At 43.3% G+C, this 20,281-nt stretch overlaps 1 protein-coding gene and 14 non-coding genes across 15 annotated transcripts in view; all 15 read left to right on the forward strand.

Moving 5' to 3' along the window:
* mmp11a (matrix metallopeptidase 11a) overlaps positions 1 to 19,719 on the forward strand; it is a 93,877-nt gene extending 74,158 nt beyond the window's left edge. The window contains exons 2-8 of the mRNA XM_061672554.1: positions 11,186 to 11,415; positions 12,505 to 12,648; positions 13,931 to 14,064; positions 14,589 to 14,851; positions 16,293 to 16,497; positions 17,630 to 17,890; positions 18,481 to 19,719. Of these exons, the coding sequence (XP_061528538.1) occupies positions 11,186 to 11,415; positions 12,505 to 12,648; positions 13,931 to 14,064; positions 14,589 to 14,851; positions 16,293 to 16,497; positions 17,630 to 17,890; positions 18,481 to 18,599 (1,356 nt within the window). The 3' untranslated portion in view covers positions 18,600 to 19,719. The remainder of the gene's footprint in view (positions 1 to 11,185; positions 11,416 to 12,504; positions 12,649 to 13,930; positions 14,065 to 14,588; positions 14,852 to 16,292; positions 16,498 to 17,629; positions 17,891 to 18,480) is intronic.
* Positions 452 to 524, forward strand: trnaa-ugc (transfer RNA alanine (anticodon UGC)). The gene has a single exon. It is a non-coding gene; the product is annotated as a tRNA-Ala (tRNA).
* On the forward strand, positions 618 to 690 carry trnaa-agc (transfer RNA alanine (anticodon AGC)). Its single transcript has one exon. It is a non-coding gene; the product is annotated as a tRNA-Ala (tRNA).
* On the forward strand, positions 780 to 852 carry trnaa-ugc (transfer RNA alanine (anticodon UGC)). Its single transcript has one exon. It is a non-coding gene; the product is annotated as a tRNA-Ala (tRNA).
* trnaa-ugc (transfer RNA alanine (anticodon UGC)) lies at positions 1,605 to 1,677 on the forward strand. The gene has a single exon. It is a non-coding gene; the product is annotated as a tRNA-Ala (tRNA).
* On the forward strand, positions 1,772 to 1,844 carry trnaa-cgc (transfer RNA alanine (anticodon CGC)). Its single transcript has one exon. It is a non-coding gene; the product is annotated as a tRNA-Ala (tRNA).
* trnaa-ugc (transfer RNA alanine (anticodon UGC)) lies at positions 2,937 to 3,009 on the forward strand. The gene has a single exon. It is a non-coding gene; the product is annotated as a tRNA-Ala (tRNA).
* trnaa-agc (transfer RNA alanine (anticodon AGC)) lies at positions 3,103 to 3,175 on the forward strand. Its single transcript has one exon. It is a non-coding gene; the product is annotated as a tRNA-Ala (tRNA).
* Positions 3,265 to 3,337, forward strand: trnaa-agc (transfer RNA alanine (anticodon AGC)). Its single transcript has one exon. It is a non-coding gene; the product is annotated as a tRNA-Ala (tRNA).
* trnaa-cgc (transfer RNA alanine (anticodon CGC)) lies at positions 3,600 to 3,672 on the forward strand. Its single transcript has one exon. It is a non-coding gene; the product is annotated as a tRNA-Ala (tRNA).
* trnaa-agc (transfer RNA alanine (anticodon AGC)) lies at positions 3,928 to 4,000 on the forward strand. Its single transcript has one exon. It is a non-coding gene; the product is annotated as a tRNA-Ala (tRNA).
* trnaa-agc (transfer RNA alanine (anticodon AGC)) lies at positions 4,577 to 4,649 on the forward strand. The gene has a single exon. It is a non-coding gene; the product is annotated as a tRNA-Ala (tRNA).
* trnaa-agc (transfer RNA alanine (anticodon AGC)) lies at positions 6,027 to 6,099 on the forward strand. The gene has a single exon. It is a non-coding gene; the product is annotated as a tRNA-Ala (tRNA).
* trnaa-agc (transfer RNA alanine (anticodon AGC)) lies at positions 7,477 to 7,549 on the forward strand. Its single transcript has one exon. It is a non-coding gene; the product is annotated as a tRNA-Ala (tRNA).
* On the forward strand, positions 8,603 to 8,675 carry trnaa-ugc (transfer RNA alanine (anticodon UGC)). The gene has a single exon. It is a non-coding gene; the product is annotated as a tRNA-Ala (tRNA).
* Positions 19,720 to 20,281: the final 562 nt, after the last annotated feature.

Genomic DNA, 20,281 nt, shown 5'->3' on the forward strand with positions numbered 1-20,281 from the left:
GGGATCGATGCCCACATTCTCCAATTGACTTTAGATCGTCTGCTTGTCGTTTTCCCGCTTGGTTGAGTAGTTGATTGGATGTTTTGGTTGTTTTTTGATTGATAGCTAATAAAGTGGGGGAATTAGCTCAGGTGGTAGAGCGCTTGCTTTGCATGTGAGAGGTAGCGGGATCGATGCCCGCGTTCTCCACCTGACTTTAGGTTGTCTGCCTGTTGCTGTTATGGGCGTTCTTTTTGGTTGATTGGTTGTTTTTGTTGTTGTTTGATTTGTTGGCTATAAAACGGGGGAATTAGCTCAAGTGGTAGAGCGCTCGCTTAGCATATGAGAGGTAGCGATTTCGATGCCCACATTCTCCACCTGACTTTAGATAGTCTGCTTGTCTTTTTCCCGCTTGGTTGAGTAGTTGATTGGATGTTTTTTGTTTTTTGATTGATTGATTGATCGTAAAATGGGGGAATTAGCTCAGGTGGTAGAGTGCTCGCTTTGCATGTGAGAGGTAGCGGGATCGATGCCCGCATTCTCCAATTGACTTTAGATAGTCTCCTTGTCATTTTCCCGCTTGGTTGAGTAGTTGATTGGCTGTTTTTGTTGTTGTTTGATTGGTTGGTTATAAAACGGGGGAATTAGCTCAAGTGGTAGAGCGCTCGCTTAGCATGTGAGAGGTAGCGGGATCGATGCCCGCATTCTCCAACTGACTTTAGATAGTCTGCTTGTCGTTTTCCCGCTTGTTTGAGGAGTTGATTGGTTGTTTTTGTTGTTGTTAGATTGCTTATAAAATGGGGGAATTAGCTCAAGTGGTAGAGCGCTCGCTTTGCATGTGAGAGGTAGCGGGATCGATACCCGCATTCTCCACCTGACTTTAGGTTGTCTGCCTGTTGCTGTTATGGGCGTTCTTTTTGGTTGATTGGTTGTTTTTGTTGTTGTTTGATTTGTTGGCTATAAAACGGGGGAATTAGCTCAAGTGGTAGAGCGCTCGCTTAGGATATGACAGGTAGCAATTTTGATGCCCACATTCTCCACCTGACTTTAGATAGTCTGCTTGTCGTTTTCCCGCATGGTTGTGTAGTTGATTGGATGTTTTTGTTGTTGTTATATTGACTGGTTGCAAAGCGGGGGTATTAGCTCAAGTGGTAGAGCGCTCGCTTAGCACGTGAGAGTTAGCGGGATCGATGCCCGCATTCTCCAATTGACTTTAGATCGTCTGCTTGTTGATTTCCCACTTGGTTGAGGAGATGATTGGTTGTTTTTGTTGTTGTTTGCTTGTGAAACGGGGGAATTAGCTCAAGTGGTAGAGCGCTCGCTTAGCATATGAGAGGTAGCGATTTCGATGCCCACATTCTCCACCTGACTTTAGATAGTCTGCTTGTCGTTTTCCCGCTTGGTTGAGTAGTTGATTGGATGTTTTTTGTTTTTTGATTGATTGATTAATCGTAAAATGGGGGAATTAGCTCAAGTGGTAGAGTGCTCGCTTAGCATATGAGAGGTAGCGATTTCGATGCCCACATTCTCCACCTGACTTTAGATGGTCTGCTTGTTGATTTCCCGCTTGGTTGAGTAGTTGATTGAATGTTTTTTTTATTTTTTGATTGATTGATTGTAAAATGGGGGAATTAGCTCAGGTGGTAGAGCGCTCGCTTTGCATGTGAGAGGTAGCGGGATCGATGCCCGCATTCTCCACTTGATTTTAGGTTGTCTGCCTGTCGTTTTTTTGGGCGTTCTGCTTGGTCAATTGGTTGTTTTTGTTGTTGTTTGATTGGTTGGTTATAAAATGGGGGAATTAGCTCAAGTGGTAGAGCGCTCGCTTCGCATGTGAGAGGTAGCGGGATCGATGCCCGCATTCTCCACCTGACTTTAGATAGTCTGCTTGTTGTTTCCCCGCTTGGTTGAGTAGTTGATTGAATGTTTTTGTTGTTGTTAGATTGCTTGTAAAATGGGGGAATTAGCTCAAGTGGTAGATCGCTCGCTTAGCATGAGAGAGGTAGCGGCATCGATGCCCGCATTCTCCACCTGAGTTTAGATTGTCTGCTTGTCGTTTTCCAGCTTGGTTGAGTAGTTGATTTGTTGTTTTTGTTGTTATTTGATTGACTGGTTGCAAAACCGGGGAATTAGCTCAAGTGGTAGAGCGCTCCCTTAGCATGTGAGAGGTAGCGGGATCGATGCCCGCATTCTCAACCTGAATTTAGATAGTCTGCTTGTCGTTTTCCCGCATGGTTGAGTAGTTGATTGGATGTTTTTGTTGTTGTTATATTGACTGGTTGCGAAGCGGGGGAATTAGCTCAAGTGGTAGAGCGCTCGCTTCGCATGTGAGAGGTAGTGGGATTGATGCCCGCATTCTCCATCTGACTTTAGATAGTCTGCTTGTCGTTTTCCCGCTTGGTTGAGTAGTTGATTGGATGTTTTTGTTGTTTTTTGATTGATTGATTGATTGTAAAATGGGGGAATTCGCTCAAGTGGTGGAGCGCTTACTTTGCATGTGAGAGGTAGCGGGATCGATGCCCACATTCTCCAATTGACTTTAGATCGTCTGCTTGTCGTTTTCCCGCTTGGTTGAGTAGTTGATTGGATGTTTTTGTTGTTTTTTGATTGATAGCTAATAAAGTGGGGGAATTAGCTCAGGTGGTAGAGCGCTTGCTTTGCATGTGAGAGGTAGCGGGATCGATGCCCGCATTCTCCACCTGACTTTAGGTTGTCTGCCTGTTGCTGTTATGGGCGTTCTTTTTGGTTGATTGGTTGTTTTTGTTGTTGTTTGATTTGTTGGCTATAAAACGGGGGAATTAGCTCAAGTGGTCGAGCGCTCGCTTAGCATATGAGAGGTAGCGATTTCGATGCCCACATTCTCCACCTGACTTTAGATAGTCTGCTTGTCTTTTTCCCGCTTGGTTGAGTAGTTGATTGGATGTTTTTTGTTTTTTGATTGATTGATTGATCGTAAAATGGGGGAATTAGCTCAGGTGGTAGAGTGCTCGCTTTGCATGTGAGAGGTAGCGGGATCGATGCCCGCATTCTCCAATTGACTTTAGATAGTCTCCTTGTCATTTTCCCGCTTGGTTGAGTAGTTGATTGGATGTTTTTGTTGTTGTTTGATTGGTTGGTTATAAAACGGGGGAATTAGCTCAAGTGGTAGAGCGCTCGCTTAGCATGTGAGAGGTAGCGGGATCGATACCCGCATTCTCCAACTGACTTTAGATAGTCTGCTTGTCGTTTTCCCGCTTGTTTGAGGAGTTGATTGGTTGTTTTTGTTGTTGTTAGATTGCTTATAAAATGGGGGAATTAGCTCAAGTGGTAGAGTGCTCGCTTAGCATGTGAGAGGTAGCGGGATCGATACCCGCATTCTCCACCTGACTTTAGATAGTCTGCTTGTCGTTTTCCCGCTTGGTTGAGTAGTTGATTGGATGTTTTTTGTTTTTTGATTGATTGATTAATCGTAAAATGGGGGAATTAGCTCAAGTGGTAGAGTGCTCGCTTTGCATGTGAGAGGTAGCGGGATCGATGCCCGCATTCTCCACCTGACTTTAGGTTGTCTGCCTGTTGCTGTTATGGGCGTTCTTTTTGGTTGATTGGTTGTTTTTGTTGTTGTTTGATTGGTTGGTTATAAAATGGGGGAATTAGCTCAAGTGGTAGAGCGCTCGCTTCGCATGTGAGAGGTAGCGGGATCGATGCCCGCATTCTCCACCTGTCTTTAGATAGTCTGCTTGTTGTTTCCCCGCTTGGTTGAGTAGTTGATTGAATGTTTTTGTTGTTGTTAGATTGCTTGTAAAATGGGGGAATTAGCTCAAGTGGTAGATCGCTCGCTTAGCATGTGAGAGGTAGCGGCATCGATGCCCGCATTCTCCACCTGAGTTTAGATTGTCTGCTTGTCGTTTTCCAGCTTGGTTGAGTAGTTGATTTGTTGTTTTTGTTGTTATTTGATTGACTGGTTGCAAAACGGGGGAATTAGCTCAAGTGGTAGAGCGCTCGCTTAGCATGTGAGAGGTAGCGGGATCGATGCCCGCATTCTCCACCTGACTTTAGATAGTCTGCTTGTCGTTTACCCGCTTGGTTGAGTAGTTGATTTGTTGTTTTTGTTGTTATTTGATTGACTGTTTGCAAAACGGGGGAATTAGCTCAAGTGGTAGAGCGCTCCCTTAGCATGTGAGAAGTAGTGGGATCGATGCCCGCATTCTCCACTTGATTATAGGTTGTCTACCTGTTGTTTTTTAGGGCGTTCTGGTTGGTTGATTGGTTGTTTTTGTTGTTGTTTGCTTGTAAAGCGGGGGAATTAGCTCAGGTGGTAGAGCGCTCGCTTAGCATATGAGCGGTAGCGGGATCGATGCCCGCATTCTCCAACTGACTTTAGATAGTCTGCTTGTCGTTTTCCCGCTTGGTTGAGGAGTTGATTGGTTGTTTTTGTTGCTGTTTGTTTGTAAAATGGGGGAATTAGCTCAGGTGGTATAGCGCTCGCTTTGCATGTGAGAGGTAGCGGGATCGATGCCCACATTCTCCACCTGACTTAAGATAGTCTGCTTGTCGTTTTCCAGCTTGGTTGAGTAGTTGATTTTTTGTTTTTGTTGTTATTTGATTGACTGGTTACAAAACGGGGGAATTAGCTCAAGTGGTAGAGCGCTCGCTTAGCATGTGAGAGGTAGCGGGATCGATGCCCGCATTCTCCAATTGACTTTAGATCGTCTGCTTGTCGTTTTCCCACTTGGTTGAGGAGTTGATTGGTTGTTTTTGTTGTTGTTTGCTTGTAAAACAGGGGAATTAGCTCAAGTGGTAGAGCACTCGCTTTGCATGTGAGAGGTAGCGGGATCGATGCCCGCATTCTCCATCTGACTTTAGATAGTCTTCTTGTCGTTTCCTGCATGGTTGAGTAGTTGATTGGTTGTTTTTGTTATTGTTTGATTGTTTGCAAAACGGGGGAATTAGCTCAAGTGGTAGAGCACTCGCTTTGCATGTGAGAGGTAGCGGGATCGATGCCCGCATTCTCCATCTGACTTTAGATAGTCTTCTTGTCGTTTCCTGCATGGTTGAGTAGTTGATTTGTTGTTTTTTTTGTTATTTGATTGACTGGTTGCAAAACGGGGGAATTAGCTCAAGTGGTAGAGCGCTCCCTTAGCATGTGAGAAGTAGTGGGATCGATGCCCGCATTCTCCACTTGATTATAGGTTGTCTCCCTGTTGTTTTTTAGGGCGTTCTGGTTGGTTGATTGGTTGTTTTTGTTGTTGTTTGCTTGTAAAGCGGGGGAATTAGCTCAGGTGGTAGAGCGCTCGCTTAGCATATGAGCGGTAGCGGGATCGATGCCCGCATTCTCCAACTGACTTTAGATAGTCTGCTTGTCGTTTTCCCGCTTGGTTGAGGAGTTGATTGGTTGTTTTTGTTGCTGTTTGTTTGTAAAATGGGGGAATTAGCTCAGGTGGTATAGCGCTCGCTTTGCATGTGAGAGGTAGCGGGATCGATGCCCACATTCTCCACCTGACTTTAGATAGTCTGCTTGTCGTTTTCCCGCTTGGTTGAGTAGTTGATTTGTTGTTTTTTTTGTTATTTGATTGACTGTTTGCAAAACGGGGGAATTAGCTCAAGTGGTAGAGCGCTCCCTTAGCATGTGAGAAGTAGTGGGATCGATGCCCGCATTCTCCACTTGATTATAGGTTGTCTACCTGTTGTTTTTTAGGGCGTTCTGGTTGGTTGATTGGTTGTTTTTGTTGTTGTTTGCTTGTAAAGCGGGGGAATTAGCTCAGGTGGTAGAGCGCTCGCTTAGCATATGAGCGGTAGCGGGATCGATGCCCGCATTCTCCAACTGACTTTAGATAGTCTGCTTGTCGTTTTCCCGCTTGGTTGAGGAGTTGATTGGTTGTTTTTGTTGCTGTTTGTTTGTAAAATGGGGGAATTAGCTCAGGTGGTATAGCGCTCGCTTTGCATGTGAGAGGTAGCGGGATCGATGCCCACATTCTCCACCTGACTTAAGATAGTCTGCTTGTCGTTTTCCAGCTTGGTTGAGTAGTTGATTTTTTGTTTTTGTTGTTATTTGATTGACTGGTTACAAAACGGGGGAATTAGCTCAAGTGGTAGAGCGCTCGCTTAGCATGTGAGAGGTAGCGGGATCGATGCCCGCATTCTCCAATTGACTTTAGATCGTCTGCTTGTCGTTTTCCCACTTGGTTGAGGAGTTGATTGGTTGTTTTTGTTGTTGTTTGCTTGTAAAACAGGGGAATTAGCTCAAGTGGTAGAGCACTCGCTTTGCATGTGAGAGGTAGCGGGATCGATGCCCGCATTCTCCATCTGACTTTAGATAGTCTTCTTGTCGTTTCCTGCATGGTTGAGTAGTTGATTGGTTGTTTTTGTTATTGTTTGATTGTTTGCAAAACGGGGGAATTAGCTCAAGTGGTAGAGCACTCGCTTTGCATGTGAGAGGTAGCGGGATCGATGCCCGCATTCTCCATCTGACTTTAGATAGTCTTCTTGTCGTTTCCTGCATGGTTGAGTAGTTGATTTGTTGTTTTTTTTGTTATTTGATTGACTGGTTGCAAAACGGGGGAATTAGCTCAAGTGGTAGAGCGCTCCCTTAGCATGTGAGAAGTAGTGGGATCGATGCCCGCATTCTCCACTTGATTATAGGTTGTCTCCCTGTTGTTTTTTAGGGCGTTCTGGTTGGTTGATTGGTTGTTTTTGTTGTTGTTTGCTTGTAAAGCGGGGGAATTAGCTCAGGTGGTAGAGCGCTCGCTTAGCATATGAGCGGTAGCGGGATCGATGCCCGCATTCTCCAACTGACTTTAGATAGTCTGCTTGTCGTTTTCCCGCTTGGTTGAGGAGTTGATTGGTTGTTTTTGTTGCTGTTTGTTTGTAAAATGGGGGAATTAGCTCAGGTGGTATAGCGCTCGCTTTGCATGTGAGAGGTAGCGGGATCGATGCCCACATTCTCCACCTGACTTTAGATAGTCTGCTTGTCGTTTTCCCGCTTGGTTGAGTAGTTGATTTGTTGTTTTTTTTGTTATTTGATTGACTGTTTGCAAAACGGGGGAATTAGCTCAAGTGGTAGAGCGCTCCCTTAGCATGTGAGAAGTAGTGGGATCGATGCCCGCATTCTCCACTTGATTATAGGTTGTCTACCTGTTGTTTTTTAGGGCGTTCTGGTTGGTTGATTGGTTGTTTTTGTTGTTGTTTGCTTGTAAAGCGGGGGAATTAGCTCAGGTGGTAGAGCGCTCGCTTAGCATATGAGCGGTAGCGGGATCGATGCCCGCATTCTCCAACTGACTTTAGATAGTCTGCTTGTCGTTTTCCCGCTTGGTTGAGTAGTTGATTGGTTGTTTTTGTTGCTGTTTGTTTGTAAAATGGGGGAATTAGCTCAGGTGGTATAGCGCTCGCTTTGCATGTGAGAGGTAGCGGGATCGATGCCCACATTCTCCACCTGACTTAAGATAGTCTGCTTGTCGTTTTCCAGCTTGGTTGAGTAGTTGATTTTTTGTTTTTGTTGTTATTTGATTGACTGGTTGCAAAACGGGGGAATTAGCTCAAGTGGTAGAGCGCTCGCTTAGCATGTGAGAGGTAGCGGGATCGATGCCCGCATTCTCCAATTGACTTTAGATCGTCTGCTTGTCGTTTTCCCACTTGGTTGAGGAGTTGATTGGTTGTTTTTGTTGTTGTTTGCTTGTAAAACAGGGGAATTAGCTCAAGTGGTAGAGCACTCGCTTTGCATGTGAGAGGTAGCGGGATCGATGCCCGCATTCTCCATCTGACTTTAGATAGTCTTCTTGTCGTTTCCTGCATGGTTGAGTAGTTGATTGGTTGTTTTTGTTATTGTTTGATTGTTTGCAAAACGGGGGAATTAGCTCAAGTGGTAGAGCACTCGCTTTGCATGTGAGAGGTAGCGGGATCGATGCCCGCATTCTCCATCTGACTTTAGATAGTCTTCTTGTCGTTTCCTGCATGGTTGAGTAGTTGATTTGTTGTTTTTTTTGTTATTTGATTGACTGGTTGCAAAACGGGGGAATTAGCTCAAGTGGTAGAGCGCTCCCTTAGCATGTGAGAAGTAGTGGGATCGATGCCCGCATTCTCCACTTGATTATAGGTTGTCTCCCTGTTGTTTTTTAGGGCGTTCTGGTTGGTTGATTGGTTGTTTTTGTTGTTGTTCGCTTGTAAAGCGGGGGAATTAGCTCAGGTGGTAGAGCGCTCGCTTAGCATATGAGCGGTAGCGGGATCGATGCCCGCATTCTCCAACTGACTTTAGATAGTCTGCTTGTCGTTTTCCCGCTTGGTTGAGGAGTTGATTGGTTGTTTTTGTTGCTGTTTGTTTGTAAAATGGGGGAATTAGCTCAGGTGGTATAGCGCTCGCTTTGCATGTGAGAGGTAGCGGGATCGATGCCCACAGTCTCCACCAGACTTTAGATAGTCTGCTTGTCGTTTTCCCGCTTGGTTGAGTAGTTGATTTGTTGTTTTTGTTGTCATTTGATTGACTGGCTGCAAAACGGGGGAATTAGCTCAAGTGCTGGAGCGCTCCCTTAGCATGTGAGAAGTAGTGGGATCGATGCCCGCATTCTCCACTTGATTATAGGTTGTCTACCTGTTGTTTTTTAGGGCGTTCTGGTTGGTTTATTGGTTGTTTTTGTTGTTGTTTGCTTGTAAAACGGGGGAATTAGCTCAGGTGGTAGAGTGCTCGCTTTGCATGTGAGAGGTAGCGGGATCGATGCCCGCATTCTCCACTTGACTTGAGATGGTCTGCTTGTTGATTTCCCGCTTGGTTGAGTAGTTGATTGAATGTTTTTGTTGTTATTTGGTTGACTGGTTGCAAAACGGGGGAATTAGCTCAAGTGGTAGAGCGCTCGCTTCGCATGTGAGCGGTAGCGGGATCGATGCCCGCATTCTCCACCTGACTTTAGATAGTCTGCTTGTTGTTTTCCCGCTTGGTTGAGTAGTTGATTGTATGTTTTTGTTGTTGTTTGATTGATTGACTGTGAAATGGGGGAAATAGCTCAGGTGGGAGAGCGCTCGCTTAGCATGTGAGAGGTAGCGGGATCGATGCCCGCATTCTCCAATTGACTTTAGATAGTCTCCTTGTCATTTTCCCGCTTGGTTGAGTCGTTGATCGGTTGTTTTTGTTGTTGTTTGATTGTACAACGGGGGAATTAGCTCAAGTTTTAGGGCGCTCGCTTTGCATGTGACAGGTCGCGGGATCGATCCCCTGTGTTCTCCACCTGGCTTTGTGTCATCCGCTTGGTTGAGTCGTTGATGGGATGTTTTTGTTGCTTCTTTGATGGATCGGGAGATAGGCTCCGGCACGCACAGTGGTCACGGGCGTGCTGGAGCCTATCCCTGCTATCATCGGGCAGGAGGCGCGGTACACCCTGAACTGTCCCTCGCCAATCGCAGAAACAAATAGAGAAACAAACAACCATTCACACTCATATTAATACCTATGGACAATTTAGAGTCTTCAATTAACCTACCATGCATGTTTTTGGGATGTGGGAGATAACCGGAGTGCCCGGAGAAAACCCACGCAGGTACGGGGAGAACATGCAAACTCCACACAGCCGGGATTTGAACCCCGGTCCTCAGAACTGTGTGGCAGACGCTGTCATCAGTGCCGCAACATTTCTATAGTCAATCAAAAAACCAAAAAGAGCTCATATTTAATGTTATTTTTTCGACCTGAAATAACAACCAAATCAGAGCAGCCACACAGCACTCAGCACCTACCAAGTGACCTTACTCATTTGGTTCAAGCGCACCTGAAGACCTGAAGCCTTCCTGTCCTGACTTGTCTGGCGTGGCATATTTCTCCACTGGATGTTTTGCAGGTCACATGCCGTAACGGTGATTAAAACACAGCCATACCGATGCATCATCACCGAGCACGACATGTTTGCTCGCTCAGCACAAGGTGACGCGCTAATTGTCTCCTGGCAGTGCGCCATTGTCAACACGGAGCAGAACACAGCAGCTGAGTCAAGCAGAAAAACTGCGTGGGGGCTTTACACTCCATGCTAAGTTAATTTAACGTCTTAGCATAGATCAGGCAATTTGTCATTTGAATCCAACTTTTCGGGCAACAAACGCAATGAATTAAGTGAAATCCGGACGCTCAAAAAGGAAAATTACAAAATACAAGTAACACAAGATAGCTAACTCTCATGCAAGGCTAAGTTAGCTTCTCAGCATGCATCAATCAATCAATTGAATCTTTCTCGGACAACTAACACGTCATGACTCCAGGTGAGATTAAAAAAAAAGGATTGAAAACAAAACATAGCAGCTAATAAAGCGAGCTAGCTAGCAGAAACACTACATGCTAAGCTAAGCTAGCTACTTAGCGTAGAGGAGTCAATTTGTTGTTTGAATCCAACTTTTTGGACAACAAACCCGTTGAATCAAGTGAGAGTAGAACGCTTTATGAACAGAAAAGCTAATAAAAAAGCTAATAAAGCTAATAAAAAGCTAGAGGCCAGCAATCATCAACTCTTCATGATAAGCTAAGCCAGGTGCTGAAAGACGAGAGAACGCAGGGCGGAAATTTGACTTTTTTGACCATCTGGATTTGATTCTTCCTCTCTGGGGCCTCTCGACGCTGACAGTGCAAAAAAAAAAAAAAAAAAAACACACACACACACACACAAAAAGAGGTCCTGGGGGCTGGGTGAGGTACTTTGATGCTTTGTCCGTGTTAGCGGCTAACTGCAATGCTACATTGTCAACGAAAACCATTGAATTTCAGCATTCACAAGCTTTTCAGGAAGATTTCGGATGGTGTGAAACATGCCTGTGACTAAATGAATTTTAGTGCTGAAACACTAGACTGCTTGTACTGAAACATTGTGACTGCATGACTGAGACTATATCACCATTAGTCCTGAAACACCACTGTTCGTAATTAAACGTGATTCTAAGTGCGGAAACGTGACTGTGACTGCATGACGTGTTGTGCTGAAAATGTGACGCATGACTTGAGGTGCAATGATTAATCGATTAATCGACAACTAATCGATGAATAACTCAATCAATCATGATTTCTGGTAAGTCATTTAGAGACCTTGTTGAAACAAGCAAACTGAAACATGCTTTGCTTTTGTCTGGAGGTCACCTCCAGATGATTGACATGTTCAGGTGATTGACAGGAGATTAGCTGTGGTTGTGTAAATCCGCCTGCTGGAGCACCACATTTCAAAAACACCAGAAGATCTCAGCACTAACCAGCTCGAACCTGTCCTCGCAGGTGTCTGAAAAATTCCCAGAGCTAAAGAAACAAGTCAAGCTTCCTCGCGCCCACGATCTCCTCAAGGATGTTGCACTGTCCAACAGCACCTGGAGGCCGGGGAGGCGTCCGCGCTGCGGAGTTCCTGACATTCCCAGCAGCCAGCGGAGACGTCTTTTTCCGTCAGGACACCGGCGCAGACGCTTTGTCATCTACGGGGGGCGCCTGGACAAGAACGACCTCACCTACAGGTTAGCGCGGCTAACATGCCGAGAACGCAGCGGCTGCCTAATCGGGCGGCTTGGGTTGGAGATTGCTGTTACGCCGATGAGTTAGACATCGAGTTAGACAGCATGTCAGTATGTTCGATGGCTAGTTAAATAAGTTAGGCCCACAGCGCAGACGAGTTAGACAGTGAGTTAGACAACAAGTTAACAAGTGAAGTTTGACAGTAAATGAATGAGTTAGACAGCAGCAAGTTAGCTAGTGTTTTGGCAAATCTGACTAGTAATTCTGGCTTGATGGTTAAGTCTGACTACTCCCTGTTTTCCTCTTCCTTTCTCTGCCTCATCCTCTGCATGCACCCATTCCCATAAAGATAAGTGTGAGTGCAGCTGGACGAGGCAAATGTGTGTGAGAATGGGCGCATGCAGAGGATGAGAAAGGAAGAGGAAAACAGGGAGTAGTCAAAACAGAGATATATATGAAACAGGTCCGTATTTTTTATTATAATTTAAACATTTTATTCACCTAAAATGGCAACTTTTTTCTCATAATATTATGACTTTATTTTAATAAAATGATTTGTTTTCTTATAATATTACAATTTTATTCTTATATTATCATTACTTCCCCCCCCCCCAGAATTTTACATCTTTCATCTCTCTCATATTGCAACTTCATTCTCATAAAATCACAACTTTTTAAAAAAATATTATAACTTAATTTTAATAAATGTATTACTTTTCCCCCTCATAATATAACAACATTATTCATATAAATTAAGGAAACGTTTCTCCTATTAATACACTAGATACTCATAAAGTAAGGACTTTTTTTCTCCAATATTATAACTTTTGTCATCGTATTATGAATTTATTCTGGTAAAATCACAACTTTTAGTGATCTGCAATTTCATTCTTGTAAAATTGTGACCTTTCTTCCATCATATTATGCTATTATTCTAATATTACAACTTAATAAAAGTAACATAATATTTTAACTTTCATTTTGAAAATGTAAATTTTTAGATTGTTAATATTTCTTGCATTAATAATTTAGAGTGAACTGTGGTAATATTGAACTTTTGCTGCTTGATGTCACTGTGTTTCTTTTGTTAGGATCGTGCGTTTCCCATGGCAGCTGGGCGAAGAGAAGGTGCGTCGCGTCTTTCGGGAAGCGCTGAAGATTTGGAGCGACGTGACACCGCTGACCTTCACCGAGATCCGCGCCGGCAAAGCTGACATCCGCATCGACTTTAACAGGTTGGAAAAACGGATAGTAGAGATTCAACCTGGTTTCCTTCTCTTGCATACAAACGTCGCTTTTTACCAACCACTTCCTAACTTTGACATCATGTGATCTTAATCATGGACACCAAAAAAATGCTAAATCATGAAATGTTTTACTCATTATGGGGTATTTTGGGATTATTTTTGCGCTGGGTCGAATACCTCAACCCACAATGGATTATTTAATCTACTCAACCACTGCGTTAGGAAATGTTTTACCCATTATGGGTTATATCTGGCATTTGAGTTATTTTTGTGTAACTCGTGCTGAGTCAAAATATCAACCCAACATATCGGTTTGACTCAGCACATGGGTTGCTGTGCTTTGAACGCCATGACGATTTCCATCCATCCAATCAACCATTAAACCAGAATTACGAGTAATAAGACAAAACCAATGGTTTGCATGAGGTCACAGGTGAAGAGCAAGATTTTTTTTCTTATTTTAAGTAAGAGCAATTGCTTTGCAATTCAGTACATTTATAAACACAGCACTTTATTTAAATTTGACCTGCCCGTATTGTTATGAACATAACAACAGACACTTGAGTGTGTGCCTCAGTTTACCTCGGGAAAGGTTGATATGTGTGCAATTTACTTCATGAAACCCTGACTGTGGGTTGTGTGGTAAACATTGGCATTCCGGTCATGTTTTCTGAATTGGTAAGGGTTACCTGGTGACTAAGTAACTAATGCCTGCTGCCTGGGCCCCCCGCCCCACAGTCATGCAGCTGAACCCCCACTAAATGTTCTTGTTTTCTGATATTACATTTTTCCCCCCCTGATTGCTTATAACATGATGACTTATTTCCAAAATTACAAAAATTATAAAAACTTTTGCTTTATTGCGAATTTTTTTTAATAATAGTAAAACAAATTTCATACATAACAAACAGTAAAGCAAAATTCTCAAAATAAATGTTTTTTCCTAATACATTCTTCTTCTTCTCTAACATTCTTAGAAAGTGCTTTTTTCAGTATATTTCGACTTTTTTTCTTGTAAAATTATAATTTCTTTTCATTTTATTACAACTTTTTCCATAAAAAATGTGACTCCTCAGAATAGTGAAACAAAATTTTCATAAAATGATGACACATTTTTTGTAATATTTTGACTTTATTCTCATAAAATTACATCTTCACTCTTATAAAATGACATTTTTTTTCATAATATTTTGACTTTTTTTCTTGTAAAATGACCTTTACAAGCTTTTTTTTTTCCTCCATCGGGGGTGTTTGTTTTACTTACCTGCAGGTACTGGCACGGTGACAGCCTCCCGTTTGACGGCCCGGGCGGGATCTTGGCTCACGCCTTCTTCCCCAAAACACATCGCCAAGGAGACATCCACTTTGACTATGATGAGGCCTGGACACTCGGGAACCAGATGGGTCAGACCACTGCTACATTAGCCATGCTAGTCATAGCTAATGCTAATTTACATGTTACCTTATCTATGCTGGTAAACATGCTAACAGGTATATCATAGCCATACACAGATACACATGCTAATAAACATTTCGTTTGTCACGTTGGAGAAGCCGTAGCAGTTAGCATGCTAACAAACATGCTAAGAAATATATTTTAGCCACGCAGGTAGACATGCTAATAAACATTGCGTTTGTCACGGCAGGGAAAAATGCTAGTAAATAAAATAAGAGCAACAACTGTAATAACACCAAAAACAAAATAACTGTAATAACACAAAAATATCCACGATCTTGAAGGACTGCGAAGCGTGAACTGTGATATAGCAGGGATTACTGTACTAACCAATATATATTAGCCATACAGGTAATAATGCTAATAATTATGCTAAACAAATGGGCTAAAATGCTAACAAACATGCTAATATGCAAACTAACGTGCTAACAAGCACGCTTACAACGGCTAACATGTGCACCTCCTTGCTTAGGCACGGACCTCCTCCAGGTGGCGGCTCACGAGTTCGGCCACGTCCTGGGCCTGCTTCACTCGGAGGAACCCGGGGCCATCATGTCTGCCTACTACTCGTTCTCGTACCCGCTCAGGCTGACCCACGACGACCGGCGTGGCATCCAGTTCCTGTACGGTGTGCAGCCCAGGGTGGTCCACACGCCACCACCCACTATGCCGCCGCCCCCTCCTCCCCCGTCACCGCGTCCGTCCCATCCCGAGACCAACGAGATTCTCCCCCATGTGAGCCAATCTAACTCTTAGCAGCCTTGTTGGCAACATGCTAAGAAACACATTGTATTTGCTGTGCTAGCGAACATGCTAATATACACATTACGTGAGTCACGCTACTGAGTTTAAAAATGATACACTGGCCTTGTAAAAATGCTAATAGACAATAGACTCAATATGCTAATAAATAAACAACTTTAATTAAGCTGTTGAACATATTATTATGTCGGCCATGCTAGTAAACATGCTATTCAATGTTAGCCATGCTGGTAAACATGCTATTAAATATATCATATTACCTATGCGGCGGCACAGTGGACGACTGGTTAGCACATCCGCCTCACACATTTGAGGACCGTGGTTCAAATCCCGGCCCCGCCTGTGTGGAGTTTGCATGTTCTCCCCATGCCTGCGTGGGTTTTCTCCAGGTACTCCGGTTTCCTCCTATATCCCGAAAACATGCATGGTAGGTTAATTTAAGACTCTAAATTGCCCATAGGTGTGAATGTGAGTACGAATGGTTGTTTGTTTATATGTGGCCTGCGATTGGCGGGGGACAGTTCAGGGTGTAACCCGCCTCCTGCCCGAAGATACCTGGGATAGGCTCCAGCAAGCCCGCGACCCTTGTGAGGATGGAGCGGTACAGAAAATGGATGGATGGATGGATGGATGGATGGATGGATGGATATTACCTATGCTGGTTAACAGGCTAATGATACCAGTTGCATAGGGGAAAATGCTAATACAGTAATCATATGTTAGCCGCTCAGGTAAACATGCTAATAAACATACGCTGTTAGCCACGTGATTTAACATGCTAATGAATCTGTAACTCGTAAACATACTAAGCTGTAAAAAATGTTAATAAACATATTACTTGAGCCATGCAAGTAAACATGCTAACCTACGGTATATATGGTGTTAGAATTAGCTGCACTAGTTAATATGCTAATAAAAGTGTCATATCAGCTGTGCCGTTTTGATGTTGGTGAAAAAAGCTAATAAATATGTTTGCCACCTCGTGCAACATAAGCATATTACGTACTAGCAAACATACTTATATACGTTACATTCGGCGCACTAGTGAATATGTATCAAAACATCCTTTTAAGTGCTGTCGTCGCGTTAAAAATGCTAAGAGACATATGCTCGCCATACAGCTAATTGTGCTAATAAATATAATGTTAGCCGCACTGGAGTACACAGTAATATACAAATAATGTTAGCCATGCTAGTAAGCATCCTAATGAAATTATTACATTGAAAAGGCTAATAAACATGTTAGCCACATTGGGGAACATGGTAACAAACATATTACGTCAGATGTGTTAATAAACATTTAGGTTAGCCGTGATATAATCAATGTTTAGATCAGCGGTGCAGGTAAACATGCTAATAAATATACGTAAGCCGTATTTTACATTAGACTGATGTTCTTGGTTGTTCTGTTAAGCCCAATGTGTGCCAGACGGACTTCGACGCGGCATCCATGATCCGCGGCGAGCTTTTCTTCTTCAAGTCGGGATACGTGTGGCGCATCCGCGACGGCCATCTTGAGAGCGGCTATCCCGCGTTGGCGTCGCGCCACTGGCGAGGGATCCCCAACAATGTGGACGCTGCCTTTGAAGACAAGGCTGGTAACATCTGGTTCTTTCAAGGTGAATCCACCAGGCGGGAGGTACACTCGGCCTACGACAAAATCAATTCAACACATCCATCCATCCATCCATTTTCTGAGCCGCTTCTCCTCACAAGGGTCGCGGGCAAATTCAACACGATGTAAAAAATAAATAACAAAATAAGAAATTGGGGAAAAAAAAAAAAAAAAAAAACATTTCAAATTTAATTCAATTTAACAAGAATTAAAATAAGAAAAGGAATACAAATAAACTCACCCTCCCAAAACTCTGATCCAATGCGCTGGTAAATTGAACAAAAATTAAAGGTCCCCTTCTATAAATTTTTCTTAATTTTTTAAAACATGTTTGATGTCCTTTTATCACATTTGCAAGATAATTTAGGTTGGAAATGCCCAAAATGTCCTTTTTCAAGATGTTCAAGTTGGTCTTTTCCAGCTGGCATTTGAGAGAGATGGAGTTCTCATAAATAATTGACATGTAAATCGGCCTTGCTCTGATTGGATCTTCCCCAATTTAAATATGGAAAACAGCTTGGCTCTGATTGGTCCATATCACGGCATTGCTTGGGGTGGCCTAGCATTCATAGCGACGTCGCATCCTTGGATGTCTTTACATTAGATGCAAAACAAACTTTCGCCTCGCATCCCCCGCACAAGTTTGATTGCTGAGTTATTTATGCACACTGAACGCACATTAGTTTCATCCGTGCCACATTGATGTGCTCCTCCCGGAGCCGACCATGCGTGTTTTTTCCTCCCGGAGCACATCAATGTGAATGTGAGTGCGAATGGTTGTTTGTTTGTATGTGCCCTGGGATTGGCTGGCAACCAGTTCATGTACCCCGCCTCCTGCCCAATGATAGCTGGGATAGGCTCCAGCACGGCCGCGACCCTTGTGAGGAGAAGCGGTACAGAAAATGGATGGATGAATGGATAATAATAAACAATAAAAATACATTAAACAGAAATCTGAAAATACAGTGAACTACAAAATGAATTAAAACAATTTTTATAACACAATTTAAAATTTGTACTCGACCAAAATTACAAAAGAAATTACCCAAAATATCCCAAAAATATAAAAACAACATGCATTTCACTGCATCATGGTGTTCCTAATATTCTGAACCTCTGTCCTGTGTGGCGGTCAGGTGACAGCTACTGGGTGTTCGATGCCGAGATGCAGGTACAAGGGCCCAAGTCCGTCCGGGCTCTGGGCCTGTCGGGGACGGGCATCCGGGCTGCGCTGCGCTGGGGCCACGACCCGGACTTCGACACCTACTTGTTTGGCTCAGGCAGCTACTGGCGCTTTAGCCCGCGCCACAACCGTCTCGAGTCGCCGTACTCACGAGCCATGAGCGACTGGGGTGGCATCCCCGTGGACGTGGACGCCACCTTCCGAGACGCTTACGGTACGAGATGGATGGAAGTTAAGGGCCCGTATTTTGGCTCTGCTAATCATTTGAATTGAGAAAATTAATAGCACAAATGTTCAGAATCATAGGACAAGTCATTTGATTGTGTTATAATCCGTTAAGAAAAACAAAACACGCATGCTCGGTTAATTGGCGACTCTAAATTGCCCGCAGATGTGAATGTGATCTTTATTTGTGCCCTGCGATTGGCTGGCTGGTGTACCCAGCCTCTCGCCCGAAGATAGCTGGAATAGGGTCCAGCACTTTTGGTCCTTTAACTGCTTTACAATCCGTTAAGAAATAATGCTACTTTGCGGTCATTTAAATGCAAGTTCTCAGAAATTCCCGGCGATACCATGCCATCACTGTTTTTCCATCTTTGATAACTGGACTTAGAAAAATAATAGCACAACAATTCTGAACAAGATACACATTTTGTCTATTGATTGTGTTACAATCCGTTAAGAATCAACAACACTATTTGAATTTGAATGCACGAGCATGTTGTTATTTTTAAGGGTTTTTTTTAAGGTTAAGGTGCTAAATGCTAAAATACTAAACAGTAAACGTTGATGTGTTTTCCGTAGGCTACGCCCATTTTATCCGCGGACGCCAGTACTGGAAATTCGACCCGGTGGGTATGAACTCTTTGGAGGGCTACCCCCGCTACGTGGGCGTCGACTTCTTCGGCTGTCGTAACGTGTGACGGAGATCGACCCGCCATCACCCAATCAGGGCGCCGCCCTTCGGGGACCAATTTTTCAGGCGCCACCAATCTTCAGGCGCTCCCGGAGGGACGTTTAATGCTGTTTTTTGCGTCGCCTGCAGGCCAAACACAGTCATTGCTGTCTCCTCATGAAGTGCGCCGGTGCTGCGTTCAAGGGCTTCGCCGTGATGCGTTCAGGGACTGGCGTGTTTGTCGGTGCGGGTCACTGAACAAGCAGCTCGGTTGTCACGGTGACATTTAGTTGTTATTAATTAACCAATAAACGGTACAATTAGTGATCATTGTCATGATGATATTGCATATTTATACACTAAAACAGTTTTTGTACATATTACTTTTTTACTACTGTTTTTTTTTACTCAATTGCAAACATTCCTTTTTCAGGAAGTGTAACAGATTTTTTTTTTTTTCAAAATTAAACAACTTTTGAACAAACTGATTTGGCTTGACACCCTCATTTGAAACCCTAACCTGTGGTTTAAAAAAATAAAAACCTAACCCTGGCTGGAAATCCTCCTTTCAGACTCTAACCTGGGCTTGAAACCCTACTATGATTCATAACCGTTATTTCAAACCTTAACCCTAGATTGAAAGCCTAATTGCAACCCCTAACTGTGGCTGTGTGTAAACCTCATTTAAAACCCTAACTCCTTGAAACCATAACCCTTGTTTAAAATGTACTCCCTGGATTAAAACCCTCATTTAAAACAGTGCAGCTTGAAACCATACTTAGATCACTCATGCATGTTTGAAACCCTCTCTTGAAACCTTAACACCAGTTTGAAACCCTACAGTTGCATACATAAGCCCAGCCTTAAAATGTCCTAATTTGAACCCCTAACCATTATTTAACACCCTAATCAAGTCTCAGAACCTTAATTTAAAACCGTAACCATTGTTTAAAAACCTAATCCTGATTTGAAGCCCTACATGAAACATATTTGTCCAGTTGTCTGCGATGAGGCACATGAGCTGTGGGTTCACTTCTTTTTACATTCCACTGTAAAGATTTTCAGAAGAATGCGCACCTTTGATTTTGTTCGGCTGTTTTGTTTTGTCCTCACACAGGAAGTTGACATTCCACAGTAATCACACACTAGCACACAGCTAGCCTTTACGACTATCTTTGTGTCTCTATGCCTGTGTTTCTGTATGTTTTTGTGTACGTTTGCGTGTATGTTTGGGAGTGTGATAGTGCATGTGGCCGTGTATATTTGTGTGTACTGTATGTTTGAGTGTGTGTTTTTGTGAACATTCGGGTGTGTCTATTTATGTTAGTATGTGTTTTTATGTTTGCATGTGCATGCCTGAGACCATATATATTTGCGTGTGTGTAGTTTTGTGTGTGAATGTCCTGTTTGTGTCCATGTTTTTGTGCATATTTGTGTGCGTGTGTGACTGTTTGTGTATGTCTTTGTGTGTGTAATCATTTATATTAGTGTTTGTGTATATATGCTTGCATGTGTGTGGGGGGTTGGTCTGTCTACGTATGTTTGTGTGTCCACAAACCCAGTATTTCCCAAAATTAGAATATTATGACAATGTTCAACATCGTAGCCCCCCTGTGTCCCCATCTTGCCAGCTAATTCATGAAAAACACCTGCAGAGGTTTTTAAATGGTCTCAGTCTGCCTTAGTAGGCTTTAGAATCATGGGGAAGAC

The sequence above is a fragment of the Phycodurus eques genome, chromosome 3 (genome assembly GCF_024500275.1).
Source record: "Phycodurus eques isolate BA_2022a chromosome 3, UOR_Pequ_1.1, whole genome shotgun sequence".
Taxonomy (NCBI): Eukaryota; Metazoa; Chordata; class Actinopteri; order Syngnathiformes; family Syngnathidae; genus Phycodurus; species Phycodurus eques.